The 16,905-nt window shown below is 32.1% G+C and overlaps 1 protein-coding gene across 1 annotated transcript; it reads left to right on the top strand.

The window, feature by feature from the left end:
* The first annotated feature begins 1,162 nt into the window (after positions 1-1,162).
* Positions 1,163-3,227, top strand: LOC141661151 (uncharacterized). The gene is made up of 3 exons (XM_074468135.1): positions 1,163-2,000; positions 2,221-3,107; positions 3,171-3,227. The coding sequence occupies exons 1-3, from the start codon at positions 1,163-1,165 to the stop codon at positions 3,225-3,227; spliced, it is 1,782 nt and encodes a 593-aa protein (XP_074324236.1).
* Positions 3,228-16,905: the final 13,678 nt, after the last annotated feature.

Below are 16,905 nucleotides of genomic sequence, written 5' to 3'. Positions count from 1 at the left end.
TAAAATAATTTGAAATTTACATACCTATTCAAACCAAACCAATTGCTTACAAGGCTTGATTCCAAGCTATTAAATCGAATATTCCCAATTTCAAGCTCAATTTGTTATGAAAAACTCCAACCCTTTCATCAAACCATTATCAATCACTTTCACCAAGGCCATAATCTGACCTTCCACCAATCGATTTCGTATTAATCAAACCAAGGAAGTTTTTTTTTAAGATTATTAAGCATGAATCGAACCCATTTCAAATTGGGCATGTGCTTAATTACGGTACATGGTTTCAATTTCTGAATTAGTGAGTACCAATTTGTGTGGATGAAATAATTAGGGTTTGAGATGGGTTGATAGAGAGGAGAGAGAGAGAGAGAGAGAGAGAGAGAGAGAGAGAGAGAGATGAAATAGAGAGGATATTGAGTCTGAGGTTTAAGGTAGAGTTTCAGTGTTCAGAGAGATGGAGGGAGAGAGAGAGAATCGAGGTTAATTACAGTCGGGTTTGAGAGAATGGAGAAATTTGAGAGAGATAATTTAGGAAATGGGGAAATAAAAAATGAGGTAGGGGAAAGATTCTTGGTAAAAGGGGGAAAGATTTTTGGTAAAGGGGGGAAATATATGTATTAAAACATGGAAAATGATAATTCAAATTTGAATTTTTTTAAAATTGGTCATACACGACGGCTCGTAAAAATAACCGTTGTTAAAGTTTAAAACTTGTATTTGGAAGTTTTTTTTGGGAACATAGACAACGGCTAGTATAAGAAACCGATGTCAAAAATGTTTTAAACATCGCTTATTTAGAAACCGTTGTTAAAAAATATTTTAACATCGGGTGCTTTACGTGCCGATATCTAAGCACCAATGTCGTATGCAGTATTTCTAGTAGTGTGGTATGAGAGCGAGGAGGATGAGAGTGATGAAGAGTATAGTGGAAATAAAATGACAAAGACGAGGAGTTTCTTGAAATTATAGAGAAGAAAAAACAAGTAACAAAGGCTAAAAAAATCCAAATAAAGATGAAAATAAAAGCTAAGATGATGATTTGCATGTTCCATTAAGTACTTTGCTCAATAAAAAAGATAAGAAAGATTCAAAAAAAAGAAAAAAAGTAGACTTGAGTAAAGAAACTGAATGGAAGAGTGACCATGACAGTGATAACTTTAGAATGCCTTTTAAAGAGTCATTAGACTCTAGTGATTATGATGAAGAATCATCTAAGTCTGTATGGAGAGAAAAAGGACCATCATATGATGCATTTAATCCTAGAATACCAATGAAGTATATTGAATTTGAGCCTGGATTATTGTTTACTAGTGTATCAGTCGTGAAGCATGCTGTGATTGACTATGTTGTAGAACAAAAGAGAAATATTTGGTTTTCTAAGAATGATTTGCTAAGGGTCCAGGCTAAGTGTAGACCAAATTGTCCATGGTATTTGTATGCTAGTAAGATTGATGTGGATGGAACTTTTCAAATTAAAACATATAATAAACAACACAGTTGCATCTTAGTGCATAAACACAGCTTTGTGAGGTCTGATTGGTTGGAAAGGAAATTTAGGAATCAAATCAGGGCAAATCCTAAATGGAAGCTACGAGAGTTTCAACAAAATATCAATGAAATGCATGCTCTGATAATATCAAAGAATCAATGTTGGTTAACTAAAAAGTTAGCATTATCTAAAATTAAAAGTGAAATTGGTAAGCAATATAAGAGACTATATGATTATGAAGCAGAGATATTGAGGTCAAATCCAGGAAACACAGTCAAGTTTGGTGTTGAGAAAAATGATAGTGATAACTTAGGTACTTTTAAAAGAATGTACATTTATTTTACTGTTGTGAAAGAGGGTTTTGCTCAAGGGTGTAGGAAGTTCATTGGTTTAGATGGTTGTTTCTTGAAGAGTTTTATGAAGGGTGAGCTACTGGCTGCAATAGGAAGAGATGGAAATAATCAGATGTTCCCTATTTCCTGGGCTATAGTTGATTTTGAGTCAACTGAAGGTAAGTTATTTGTAATTTTTCAATTTTCATTGTGTTACACACAATGATTATACATGTAAAATATATATTAATTTGCTGGTACTGAATGTGCAGGGTCTAAAAAATACAATTGATAACATTCTACCCAGGGCTGAGCACAAGTGGTGTGCAAGACATATACATGCCAACTGGAAAAAATTGCATCCAGGAAATGTGTTGAAAAATATGTTTTGGCAAACAGCAAAAACCAGTACTCTAGAAGAATTTAAATTGATCAGGGAGGAAATTAAAGGTATATCCCCCCTTGCTCACTATGACTTACTTAAGACTGAACCTAGATACTGGAGTAGGGCATACTTTGATACTTTGACTTATTGTGATATGGTTCATAATAATTTATCTGAGTGCTTCAATAGTTGGATAGTAGAAGCAAGATATAAGCCTATACTTGAATTGTTAGATGATATAAGATTGAAAATCATGGAGAGATTACATGTCAGAAGAGACTTCATGTTAAAAAATGATTGTGTCATTGGTCCTCAAATTATCAAGAAGCTTAATTATTCAATTGAGGCAACTAGATTCTGCAAATCAATATGGACTGGTGCAGATGAATGTGAGGTTAAGGACATTGATGGTGGACAGTGGGTGGTGAATATGGTCAAGAATACATGTTCTTGTAGAAGATGGGAACTAAGGGGGTATCCTTGTAGTCATGGCTATAGTGCTTTATTTGCAATGAATGAAAAACAAGAAGAGAAGATAAATGAATGCTATAGCAGAGATGTGTACATGAAAGCATATGATCACATGCTTAAACCAATGAAAGGGGCTTTGTATTGGCCAAACACTGGGTTTCCTGACATACTTCCCCCAAAGTCTAGAAGAATGCCAGGAAGGCCTAAGAAAAATAAGAAAAGGGAACAAGGTGAATCAGGTGCAGGAATAAAGTTAGGAAAGAAAGGGGTCAGAATGACTTGTAGTAAGTGCCTTATGTTTGGTCACAACAAAGCCAGTTGCAAAACATCTGAGGAAGAAGTAAAAGAAAGACATAAGAGGGAAGCAGCCGAGGTAAAGAAGGCTCAAGTTGAGGGAGCAAGGGCACACGCTGCAGAGATAATTTATCTTGTTTGTACCTGTCTTTTTTTTCTTTCATTTACAAATAATTTTTGTTGCTTATTGAATTTGCAGAAAAAAGAAGAAGGTGACAATTCAAAAAAGGAAGCCAAAAGCCGAAGGCACAAATGAATCCCATCAATCAAAGAAAAAGAGAGGAAGGCCTCCTAAGGAGACGAATGTTCAAGTATTACCACCACGTCCTCCATTGCCCCCACAAGGTGTTGGTTTTTTTAAGTCTGACCAAGATGGTTTCTTTTACTTCTCAACAACTAAGGAAATAATAAAAGTATCGTCACAGCCTGTTGGAGGGGACTCAGGATCATCAAAATCAGAAATGATGAAGCACAGCTCAAGCCAACCTTGAAGAAATCAGAAAATCAGAAGTGATAAAAGTCCTGGATTTTAGAGTTTAAATTTTTGTATGCTAAATGGTTATTAATTATTTTGGATGTTAATTTATGACAATGGTTTGATGACAATTTATAACAATAGTTGGATGCTAAGTTATAAGTACTTTTGGATATTTATTTGTGATGGTTTTGGAGTAATGATCTTGATATTTCAGTTTCACTGTAAGTGTCAAATGATGGTGTTAAACATACACCGAGTTTTCAATTCATTTGATAATTTGTTACAAGTTAACTCATTAAAAACCAACTCACATTCATAGGTTCTTTTACAAACACAACTTCATTACAAATGCAAGAAAAACAACTGAAAATCCAAATCTGAACCACTTCAAGTGGCTAATTTCTGCATCTTTTAACTTCAACTTCAGTTCCATATCTGCAGACTCCATCTTCTTCAATACTTGGAGCTCACCAATTTTTGCCTCCAACACAGCTATCTTACATGTCAGTTTTTCATTATTCGACCATTGATCATCATCGTGCCATATAAAGTAGCCACAATATTTCTCTTTTACCTTGTAAAATGGACACCCAAAAAACCTTTTTCCTTTACAATATGGTTTTTGAGATGTCCACATCGGACATTCATAACCATATTTGCAGATTTCTGATGTTGAAGATGCCCCCGAGTTGCTTGTGCTACCAACACCCGATTTCATCTCAAATTAGTTTTCTCAATTGTTATATAATAATATGTATGAACCTTAATCCCCAATTCATGTACAATATATATATAAGTCTGTATGTAATATGCAAGTAACGGTAAGAAAACAATCATGTGCAAATCATGTGAAACTAATATCACACGTATTAATAACTGGGAATCCACCTAATTTTTATTATCTTTTTTAATTTGACACGTCAGCAACGACTAACGTCTGTTAGTTAAAATCTAACGGATGGACATATATCAGAAATATTTAAAAGTATAAGGATCGTAAAATATTATTTTGTAGTTCAGGGACCTTAACCAAAAACAGCATAAAGTTAAAGGACGAAAGAATTGATTTTCCCAAGATTTGAGCATGTCTAGTTTTTCCTCAAACGATTTATGCAAATTTTCAAACTTAGCCTTGAATAGCGAGGCAAATTTAGCCATGCATTACCATCTTTACTAGGTAAAAGAACAAGTAAAACTAAATATTTTACGTTCGGAAAATGCTAGAGACCCCAAATTTTTACACCAAAAAATTCCCCAAATCTGATGTGTCATATGAATATTTGGAAACCTTCCTAATAATAATATGAGACCCCACGTGCATTTATGTATGCCCACGAATTAAAATCAGTCATGTATCAGCCACGTCATTTGGTAATTTTTTTGGGGAACATATTTGGGGTACCTAGCACTACTCTTTACGTTTATCTCTAAAATTTACTGTATTATTTAATTTTTATAGGTATATTAGGATAATAGAAAAAAATTAAAATTTGATTGAGATTATGATTTAAAATTAAATTAGACTATTGGATTTAAAATTTGGATCAAGTTTGATTATCGAATGTTAAGAAATAAGGTTTTGTATCGCCATAAAAATATCATATTCGTCTTCACATTTTTTGTATTAAAACTAGTTAGGCCGAGATCAAAATAACAATGATTCTAGAAATTAATTTTCAATTATAATTAAAATATATAATAAATAAAATTATATTATTATTATATTTTTTTTGAAATTATATGTAGTTTTCATTAACTCAAATTTTATTAGAACAACAACTCAACGTTATTATGTCTTTGTTGTCCGAAAAGACATAAGTAATATTTTACATCGAACTTTAGCCAAGCAATGAGCAACATGATTGACAGATAATTTAACGAAACATTAAAATAACATTGCTAAGTAATTGCATATTATATTTCTTATTTTTGACTGATTTGTGTTTTTATATAGTTTGTTATCGCAAATTTTTTTCTAGTAAAATTTTTTATATGTATGTATAAATTTACATGTGATGCTAAAATATAATTTTATAGGTATGAATCTAGAAATTACAATTTATATACGATTCCATTTATATAAAACCAATATAAATATGTGGTATATAAGAATCAAAAACGGATAAAAATATTATATATAGAATTAAAATCATATAGGAATAAAAAAATTAATAAAATATTTAAAGTTATAGTACGATTTAAAAAGGGGTAAAACCAAAAGTTCATGAAACCGAAAATGGGTGAAACCAAAGTACCCCTTAAAAGATGGATTCCATTATTAATAACAAATAGTATATAACTCTTGCGATGCGCCGTCGTTTTTATGTATATTATAAATTATAATTTTAATGTATGTTACTTGTAGGATTCGATCTTATATCACTTTAATAATAATTTTAGAATTATATCTAGCGGTTCTCATCAATTTGATCTGATGGCTCTAGATTAAGTAACCAAGGACCAAAAACCAAACTTTTAATGTTTCGTTTTTAATATAATAGTATAGATGTATAAATGATTCTATTTTCATAAAAAAATAAAAATGAAATCTACAGAAAATAGAAATATCGATATTATAATATGATTCTAAAACTCTATATTTCGTAAAAAAATTAACATGAAACTCTACATGAAATAGAAATCCAGGGGTGAAACCAAAATACGGCGTAACCGTACTAAGATGAAACCAAGTACCGTATCAACAAATAATTTAGAATTCTATTGAAATAGAATTGTAATCATAATACAGTTTGAACAATTTTATTATTTTTTAGGGGTGAAACCAAAACACACAATGTTTATAATATCCATATCATTTTATTAAAATACAAGTCCACTAACAAATTAAAAACTTCTATACTAAAATATTCAAATGTAAATACATGACCTATTTACTTGGTTGTGATTTATATTTTCCACAATCTATTTAGTTGGGTCAATATATGAACCTATTTATTTTCAAAGCATAATTCAAAATGGGATTCAAACATATAAAAGTAATAAAAAAGCATGACTTATAAAATTCAAAAAAATGGGTAAAAATAATAAATATAGAATTATAAGTCATATATGAATAAAAAATGATAAAAATAATACATGAATCATGGAAGGTGAAAACAAAAGGCGGTGGAACCAAAAAATAAGTGAAAACAAAGTAACATCGCTTACTAATAAAGGCTATTAATGTATAAAGGATTCAATTTTATTATTTTAATAAATACAAAAAAGAAATCTACGGAAAATAGAAATATCGTAATTATAATATGATTCCAACAATCTATATTTCGTTAAAAACAACATACAACTCTACATGAAATAGAAATACAGGGGTGAAACCAAAATACTGTGTCACCTTACTAAGATGTAACCAAGTACCCTATCAAGAAATAATTTATAGTTCTATAGAAATAAAATCGTAGTGATAATACAGTTTGAGCAGTTTTATTATTTTTTAGGGGTGAAACCAAAATACAGTGTTTATAATATCCATATCATTTTATTAAAATGGAATTCCACCAACAAATTAAAAAATTCTAAATTAAAATATTCAAATGTAAACACATGACCTATTTTCTTGGTCGTGGTTTATATTTTCCGGAAACTATTTAGTTGTGCCAATATATGAATCTGTTTATTTTAAAATATAACAAGCATGACTTATAAAATTCAAAAACGGGTAAAAATAATAAATATAGAATTATGAGTCATATATGAATAAAAAAAGATAAAAATAATACACGAATCATAAAAGGTGGAACCAAAAGGTGGTGGAACCAAAACAATAAGTGAAACCAAAGTATATATCCCCGCTCGCCGAACCAGACGTGATGGTCTCCCCTTATCCGGCTAAATTGTTGAAATCGTATTGTAATTATTCATATTTTTATTTCAGCTCGATAATCCTATTTTCGATAAGACACTATATAACTCTATAGTATTTTATAATGAAATAATAAAATTACCGAAATCTATATTGTATTATAATAACCGGAATAATGTATAATTTGATATGATTTTTTTTGGTTGGTTTGGTTATCCGAATCTATGATCGTCATATCTTTTTTAATATTTTTAATCAAGTGATGAGGACCGTTAGATTCAAATACTAAAAGATATATACAATACTCAAACTCGCATATTAGAAACCCGCCAACAACAAATATATATATATATATATCTGTGTGTGTATATATGTGTGTATATATATATATTATTTGTACAATATTGAAACTACCAGGTTCAAACCCCACCAACAGCAAATATTTATATTATTATTTACACACTACCCCAGATTTATGTTCGAATTCCGCCAAAAACAAATAGTTCTATTACTATTATTTATAAATATATCAATACGTTAATGATTCAAAAAGAAATTTATAATAATTTTAAATAATATAAAAATTATAATGAAGACTCATGAATCGCACATGTTGTGAAGTTAGTTATTATTAATAATCGAAATCCCTGTTAGGTGATACACAAGTTTTAATTTTGGTTTCACCAATTTTTGGTACCACCAATTTTCGGTTTCACTTGATGTATATCTTATAATTCTAACCCGAATCAGAGTTTAGGAATAGAACAGTTAGATATAAATAACAGAGTTCTTGTTTTCATTGTGGTAGTGTTTGGCACTCTATTTATACATGTAAAGAGTATCACAATTTGTATTATGATTAATATGAACTGAAACCCTCTTTAAATAAAGCAAAATCTATTTCTGCATGTGTAAATACTGATAGTAAGGATGTTAACATAAACTCTGATAAAAAATCTCCTGCTGCATATGTTAACAAACTTAAAAAGGCCAAAGGATCCAAGCAAGTCCGGGTCCTTAAAAACAATAACTGATTTCAAATACTGATTGCAGGGTAACAGGAGGAATACTCTATTCTTGGACAGTGGATGCTCAGGACACATGACTGGTTATAAATCCCTGCTATCAGAATTTGAGGAGAAAGCTGGCCCAAGTGTTTCTTATGGAGATGACAACTTATGAAAAATCTTGGGATATGGAAAAATCAAAGTTGGAAATGTCATCATTGAAAATATAGCTCTGGTTGCAGGACTCAAGCATAATCTGATCAGTGTGAGTCAAATCCGTGACAGAGGTTACCATGTGAATTTCTTTGAGGAGCATTGTGAAATTGTCAGAAAGATTGATGGCAAGATTGCATTGACTGCTGTAAGACATGGTAGTTTAAATGAAGCCAGGGTCTCCACAGAACCTGATGAACCAGAAGTTTGTCAACATAGTAAAGCATCTGTGAAAGACAGCTGGAACTGGCATAAAAGAATTTCTCACCTCAATTTTAACAATATCAATAACCTTGTGAGAGGATTTCCCAATACAGTGTTTACTCCTAATGGATTATGTGACTCATACCAGAAAGCCAAGCAAAGGAAAACATCTTTCAAGAGTAAAACTGAATCCTCCATTTTTGAACCATACCATCTACTTCATATTGATCTCTTTGATCCAGTAAATGTTATGTCAATTGCCAAGAAGAGGTATACACTCGTAATTGTTGATGAATATACAAGATACACATGGGTGTATTTTCTGCACACCAAGGATAAATCTCCATACATTTTTCTTGATCATGTAAGAGAGATGAAAAAAGGATCAACAACAAAGTGAAGATCATCATAAGTGATAATGAAACTGAATTCAAGAATAGTTTTATGGAAGAGTTCTACAAACTCAAGGGGGTAAAACAAGAGTTTTCTGCTCCTTAAACTCCACAACAAAATGGAGTTGTTAAAAGAATGAATAGAACTCTCAGAAGCTGCAAGAACCATGCTAGAGGAAGTAAGATTACCTGCCTACTTCTGGGCTGAGGCTGTGCAAACTGCTTGCTTTACAAAAAATGCAACATTGATCAACATGCATGGAAAAACACCATTTGAGATGGTGAAGGGAAAGAAGCCAAATTTTAAGTATTTTCACATTTTTGGTTTTAATTGTTTTGTTCTCAAAACTCATCCAGAGCAGCTTACCAAGTTTGATCTAAAAGCTGATAAAGGCATTTTTGTGGGATATCCATTATCTACAAAAGCCTTCAGAGTTTATAATCTGAGAACTGCAACAGTCATGGAATCCATACATGCATCTTTTGACGACAAGAAGATAACAGGTCTAGAAGATGCAGATGACCATGACAAATTGAGATTTAAAAATGAAGTACCATATGTTGAACTCTTAAATCCTGATCCCGATACAGTAAGTCCTGATATCACTCAAAGCTCTGATAATAGAATTGTAATCATAATACAGTTTGAACAATTTTATTATTTTTTAGGGGTGAAACCAAAAGACACAATGTTTATAATATCCATATCATTTTATTAAAATACAATTCCACTAACAAATTAAAAACTTCTATACTAAAATATTCAAATGTAAATACATGACCTATTTACTTGGTTGTGGTTTATATTTTCCACAATCTATTTAGTTGGGTCAATATATGAACCTATTTATTTTCAAAGCATAATTCAAAATGGGATTCAAACATATAAAAGTAATAAAAAAGCATGACTTATAAAATTCAAAAAAATGGGTAAAAATAATAAATATAGAATTATAAGTCATATATGAATAAAAAATGATAAAAATAATACATGAATCATGGAAGGTGAAAACAAAAGGCGGTGGAACCAAAAAATAAGTGAAAACAAAGTAACATCGCTTACTAATAAAGGCTATTAATGTATAAAGGATTCAATTTTATTATTTTAATAAATACAAAAAAGAAATCTACGGAAAATAGAAATATCGTAATTATAATATGATTCCAACAATCTATATTTCGTTAAAAACAACATACAACTCTACATGAAATAGAAATACAGGGGTGAAACCAAAATACTGTGTCACCTTACTAAGATGTAACCAAGTACCCTATCAAGAAATAATTTATAGTTCTATAGAAATAAAATTGTAGTGATAATACAGTTTGAGCAGTTTTATTATTTTTTAGGGGTGAAACCAAAATACAGTGTTTATAATATCCATATCATTTTATTAAAATGGAATTCCACCAACAAATTAAAAAATTCTAAATTAAAATATTCAAATGTAAACACATGACCTATTTTCTTGGTCGTGGTTTATATTTTCCGGAAACTATTTAGTTGTGCCAATATATGAATCTGTTTATTTTAAAATATAACAAGCATGACTTATAAAATTCAAAAATGGGTAAAAATAATAAATATAGAATTATAAGTCATATATGAATAAAAAAAGATAAAAATAATACACGAATCATAAAAGGTGGAACCAAAAGGTGGTGGAACCAAAACAATAAGTGAAACCAAAGTATATATCCCCGCTCGCCGAACCAGACGTGATGGTCTCCCCTTATCCGGCTAAATTGTTGAAATCGTATTGTAATTATTCATATTTTTATTTCAGCTCGATAATCCTATTTTCGATAAGACACTATATAACTCTATAGTATTTTATAATGAAATAATAAAATTACCGAAATCTATATTGTATTATAATAACCGGAATAATGTATAATTTGATATGATTTTTTTTGGTTGGTTTGGTTATCCGAATCTATGATCGTCATATCTTTTTTAATATTTTTAATCAAGTGATGAGGACCGTTAGATTCAAATACTAAAAGATATATACAATACTCAAACTCGCATATTAGAAACCCGCCAACAGCAAATATATATATATATATATATATATATATATCTGTGTGTGTATATATGTGTGTATATATATATATTATTTGTACAATATTGAAACTACCAGGTTCAAACCCCACCAACAGCAAATATTTATATTATTATTTACACACTACCCCAGATTTATGTTCGAATTCCGCCAAAAACAAATAGTTCTATTACTATTATTTATAAATATATCAATACGTTAATGATTCAAAAAGAAATTTATAATAATTTTAAATAATATAAAAATTATAATGAAGACTCATGAATCGCACATGTTGTGAAGTTAGTTATTATTAATAATCGAAATCCCTGTTAGGTGATACACAAGTTTTAATTTTGGTTTCACCAATTTTTGGTACCACCAATTTTCGGTTTCACTTGATGTATATCTTATAATTCTAACCCGAATCAGAGTTTAGGAATAGAACAGTTAGATATAAATAACAGAGTTCTTGTTTTCATTGTGGTAGTGTTTGGCACTCTATTTATACATGTAAAGAGTATCACAATTTGTATTATGATTAATATGAACTGAAACCCTCTTTAAATAAAGCAAAATCTATTTCTGCATGTGTAAATACTGATAGTAAGGATGTTAACATAAACTCTGATAAAAAATCTCCTGCTGCATATGTTAACAAACTTAAAAAGGCCAAAGGATCCAAGCAAGTCCGGGTCCTTAAAAACAATAACTGATTTCAAATACTGATTGCAGGGTAACAGGAGGAATACTCTATTCTTGGACAGTGGATGCTCAGGACACATGACTGGTTATAAATCCCTGCTATCAGAATTTGAGGAGAAAGCTGGCCCAAGTGTTTCTTATGGAGATGACAACTTATGAAAAATCTTGGGATATGGAAAAATCAAAGTTGGAAATGTCATCATTGAAAATATAGCTCTGGTTGCAGGACTCAAGCATAATCTGATCAGTGTGAGTCAAATCCGTGACAGAGGTTACCATGTGAATTTCTTTGAGGAGCATTGTGAAATTGTCAGAAAGATTGATGGCAAGATTGCATTGACTGCTGTAAGACATGGTAGTTTAAATGAAGCCAGGGTCTCCACAGAACCTGATGAACCAGAAGTTTGTCAACATAGTAAAGCATCTGTGAAAGACAGCTGGAACTGGCATAAAAGAATTTCTCACCTCAATTTTAACAATATCAATAACCTTGTGAGAGGATTTCCCAATACAGTGTTTACTCCTAATGGATTATGTGACTCATACCAGAAAGCCAAGCAAAGGAAAACATCTTTCAAGAGTAAAACTGAATCCTCCATTCTTGAACCATACCATCTACTTCATATTGATCTCTTTGATCCAGTAAATGTTATGTCAATTGCCAAGAAGAGGTATACACTCGTAATTGTTGATGAATATACAAGATACACATGGGTGTATTTTCTGCACACCAAGGATAAATCTCCATACATTTTTCTTGATCATGTAAGAGAGATGAAAAAAGGATCAACAACAAAGTGAATATCATCATAAGTGATAATGAAACTGAATTCAAGAATAGTTTTATGGAAGAGTTCTACAAACTCAAGGGGGTAAAACAAGAGTTTTCTGCACCTTAAACTCCACAACAAAATGGAGTTGTTAAAAGAATGAATAGAACTCTCAGAAGCTGCAAGAACCATGCTAGAGGAAGTAAGATTACCTGCCTACTTCTGGGCTGAGGCTGTGCAAACTGCTTGCTTTACAAAAAATGCAACATTGATCAACATGCATGGAAAAACACCATTTGAGATGGTGAAGGGAAATAAGCCAAATTTTAAGTATTTTCACATTTTTGGTTTTAATTGTTTTGTTCTCAAAACTCATCCAGAGCAGCTTACCAAGTTTGATCTAAAAGCTGATAAAGGCATTTTTGTGGGATATCCATTATCTACAAAAGCCTTCAGAGTTTATAATCTGAGAACTGCAACAGTCATGGAATCCATACATGCATCTTTTGACGACAAGAAGATAACAGGTCTAGAAGATGCAGATGACCATGACAAATTGAGATTTAAAAATGAAGTACCATATGTTGAACTCTTAAATCCTGATCCCGATACAGTAAGTCCTGATATCACTCAAAGCTCTGATAATCCACATGACAGTGGAAATTCTTCTAACACCAGAGCATATATTGGGGGGAGCAACATGATTCAAATCCAGATACTTTTACAAGTGATTCAACTCAAGAGATGTCAGTAGATAAATCAGCAGACTCTCATTCCTCAAACTCTAATTAGTCAAATACTGATAACAATGGGAACACTGATTCAGGGGGAGCATCAGGACATGAGCGTGGTACTAGTCAAAGAAATAATAGAGAGTTCATGGATCAAAGGAGAGGTTCTTCTTCAAGAAGTCAACTTCCATCTACAAGAAAATGGACTAAGTCACACACACCTGACTTAATCATTGGAAATCCTGATAGTGGTGTAAGAACCAGAAAACCACTCAAAATGAATGTCTTTATCATGCTTTTCTATCTCAAACTGAACCCAAGAAGGTAGAAGAAACTCTTCAAGATGCTGACTGGGTTACAGCAATGCAAGAGGAGCTTAATGTTTTGAAAGGAAAAAGTCTGGACTCTTGTGCCAAGATCAAATAACAAATATGTAGTTGGCACAAAGTGGGTGTTCATAAATAAAACTGATAGTGAGGGCATTATTACAAGAAATAAATCAAGACAGGTTGCAAAGGATTATTCACAGCAAGAAGGCATTGATTATGATGAGACTTTTGCTCCAGTTGCAAGGCTTGAGGCAATAAGAATTTTTCTAACCTATGCCGCTCACAAGAAGTTTAAAGTGTTCTAAATGGATTTAAAGAGTGCATTTCTAAATAGAGAACTTGAAGAGGAAGTTTATGTTGAACAGCCTCTAGGGTTTAATTGATCCAAAGTATCCAGATCATTTCTACTTACTGGATAAAGCACTCTATGGACTAAAACAAGCTCCAAGGGCCTGGTATGAAACACTTTCTCTATTTATGTTAGCTAGAAAGTGGTTTCACAAGAGGTACAATTGACAAAAATCTCTTTTATAAATACCATGGTAAGGATTTGTTATTAGTATATATATATTGATGATATCATTTTTGGATCTACTAATGATAAACTTTGTGAGAGATTTGTAAAGTTAATGCAGTCTAGGTATCAAATGAGTATGATGGGAGAATTGAGTTATGTTTTGGGGTTACAAGTTAAACATACTGACGTAGGGATCTTCATAAATCAATCCAAATACACCAGGAATTTGATCAAAAGATTTGGAATGCAAGACAGCTCAACTGCATAAACTCTCATGGCCACTGCAACCAAGTTAGATTTAAATACTGGTTCTTCAGTAGATATAACTAACTACATAGGTATGATTGGCTCACTCCTATATTTGACTGCTACTAGACCTGATATCATGTATGCTACCTGTCTTTGTGCAAGGTTCCAAGCTGATACAAGGGAACCTCATCTATTAGATGTGAAAATTTTAAATTATCTCAAAGGCACCATAAATCTGAGATTATGGTATCCTAGAGATTCACACTTTAAGCTAATTGGATATTCAGATGCTGATTTTGCAGGATGCAAAATAGACAGGAAAAGCACTTCTGGAAGCTACCAATTTTTTGGTGACAGATTGGTTTCTTGGTATAGCAAGAAACAAGTCAATTTCTGTATCAACTGCAGAAGATGAATATATTGATGCAGGAAACTGTTGTGCTCAGATTCTATGGATGAAGAATCAGTTGCTGGATTATGGGTTAGCCTATTTTGCTATTCATATATATTGTGATAATCAAAGTCCTATTGCAATGACAGGAAATCCAGTGCAGCATTTAATGACTGAACACATCAACATCAGGTACAATTTCATAAGGGAACATGTGGAAGCAGGTACAGTTGAATTGGTCTTTGTTCTAATAGATCAGCAATTAGCAGATATATTCACCAAGCCTCTCTGTGAAGCTACTTTCACAAGATTGGTGAATGAATTGGGAATGATATCAGGACAATTCTGAAACTCTGATAATTAAGAAATAACTACTGATAGTTAGAGTCTGGTTATCATTATGTGTCAATACATGCCAATTATTGATAATTATGTTTAAATTATGATATCGCGCAAGCATGCAATTAAATTCATTCAATATCTGCATGTTAAACTCTGATTATGTGTATAACCTCTAATATTGGTCAAACTTGTTTTGACTAATAGATCCTGACAATAGTTATTTAATACGCATAATGGTCAAACTTTGATTGACTATTATTCAACATGACAACCCAAACACAAATCCAAACACAAACTCAACCATCACAAAAATCTCAAACAGAAGCCACCTCAGGTGTCTCCCAAAAGACACCTGTTGTACAAAAAAAAAAGAAAGATTTGACTAAGAGAGCTACAAATCCTGCTGTAGTTAAGTCAAAAGATGAAGCATCTCAAGTTCCTCATTCTTTTAAACCTTCAGAATTTGTCAAGAGGAAACTTGTACTTGCTGGATTAGAATCAGATTCAGATGAGGACAATGTTACTTTATCTTCAAGATTTCCAAACCTTTCATCTGATTCTTCTCCAAGACCATTTGTTCCACCAAATGAAGGAGGCACAACTGTTGATGCTGGTACAAGCCCCAGGCCAAAGAAAAGCGACTGGTTAAAGCATATTATAATCAACACTTGTTTAAGATTAAACATGAAATTGCTGAGGAGACACATAGTGCGTCCAATCCAAATCCTGAGTTCCAGACAACTGCTGAGGTACCTGTAGAACTGTCTGATTCTCCGATAAAGCAATATAGCAAGAGAGCAAGATAAGTCTCTCATGAGCAAGTTGAAGCTAGTGTAAAGAGGTTGCAAGGGAAAGGTCTCTTCCCTAGATCAAGAACACAAGAACCTGTATCTCAAAGGGTACAACAGTTGCATCTTCTAATCCAAACCCACAAGAACCTGCACCTCAAAGTGGTGCAGCAGATATTGAAGGACAAGAGCATCTGACTAATAAGTCCATTCAACAATGCCATGATGAAAAGCCTGCTCAGGAGGTTATTACTACGATTGTGGATAAGAGTACACAAGAACCTGGTTGTCAAAGTCATCCAGCAACTCCTGATTCTCCAGCTACACAAGAACCATTGCATCAAAGTTACAATGAAGACCTTACTCCTGCTGTAGTAACTCAAATAGATACTGAAGGCAGAATTCATCCGTCTCTATTGTCTACTGATGTTTTATTAGTACCGCCACTGAATATCTGAACAAAAGCTACATCTTAATATTCACAAGGTATAAATATTGTCTTTACTTTATCACCATTTATTCTAAATACTGATTTGGTAATTTTAGCATTTATTATGCATGTTATAAATCCCGTTGGTATGATTATTTCTAGACCTTATTCAAGGACTATCTTTAGTTGTATGACCACAGACCACCCTTCTTTAGCCACCTTTTATTTCTATATGCCAATTTATCTGAGCTTTTCTATGAGTTGTGTGAAAATATTTAGAGAAAAATAGAATTAAAGAGAGGCAGGATCCTTCCTGACAAAAGCAGAGGTAGATGAGAGATATGATTTCGTAATCCTTGTGAGGAAACTCTGATTTTTAAAAATCAATGAGCTGTGTAGTGTGAGGAGTAGTGAGACTACTTTAAAAGAATGTAGAGATTAAGTGATACTTGTTATATAATACAGGTGCACAGAGTACACATGAAACAGCTGTTGAATAACAGTCTGTTGACACTTTGATAAA

The sequence above is a fragment of the Apium graveolens genome, chromosome 5 (genome assembly GCF_009905375.1).
Source record: "Apium graveolens cultivar Ventura chromosome 5, ASM990537v1, whole genome shotgun sequence".
NCBI classification, from domain to species: domain Eukaryota; kingdom Viridiplantae; phylum Streptophyta; class Magnoliopsida; order Apiales; family Apiaceae; genus Apium; species Apium graveolens.
This window is presented reverse-complemented; position numbering and strand designations above follow the sequence as displayed.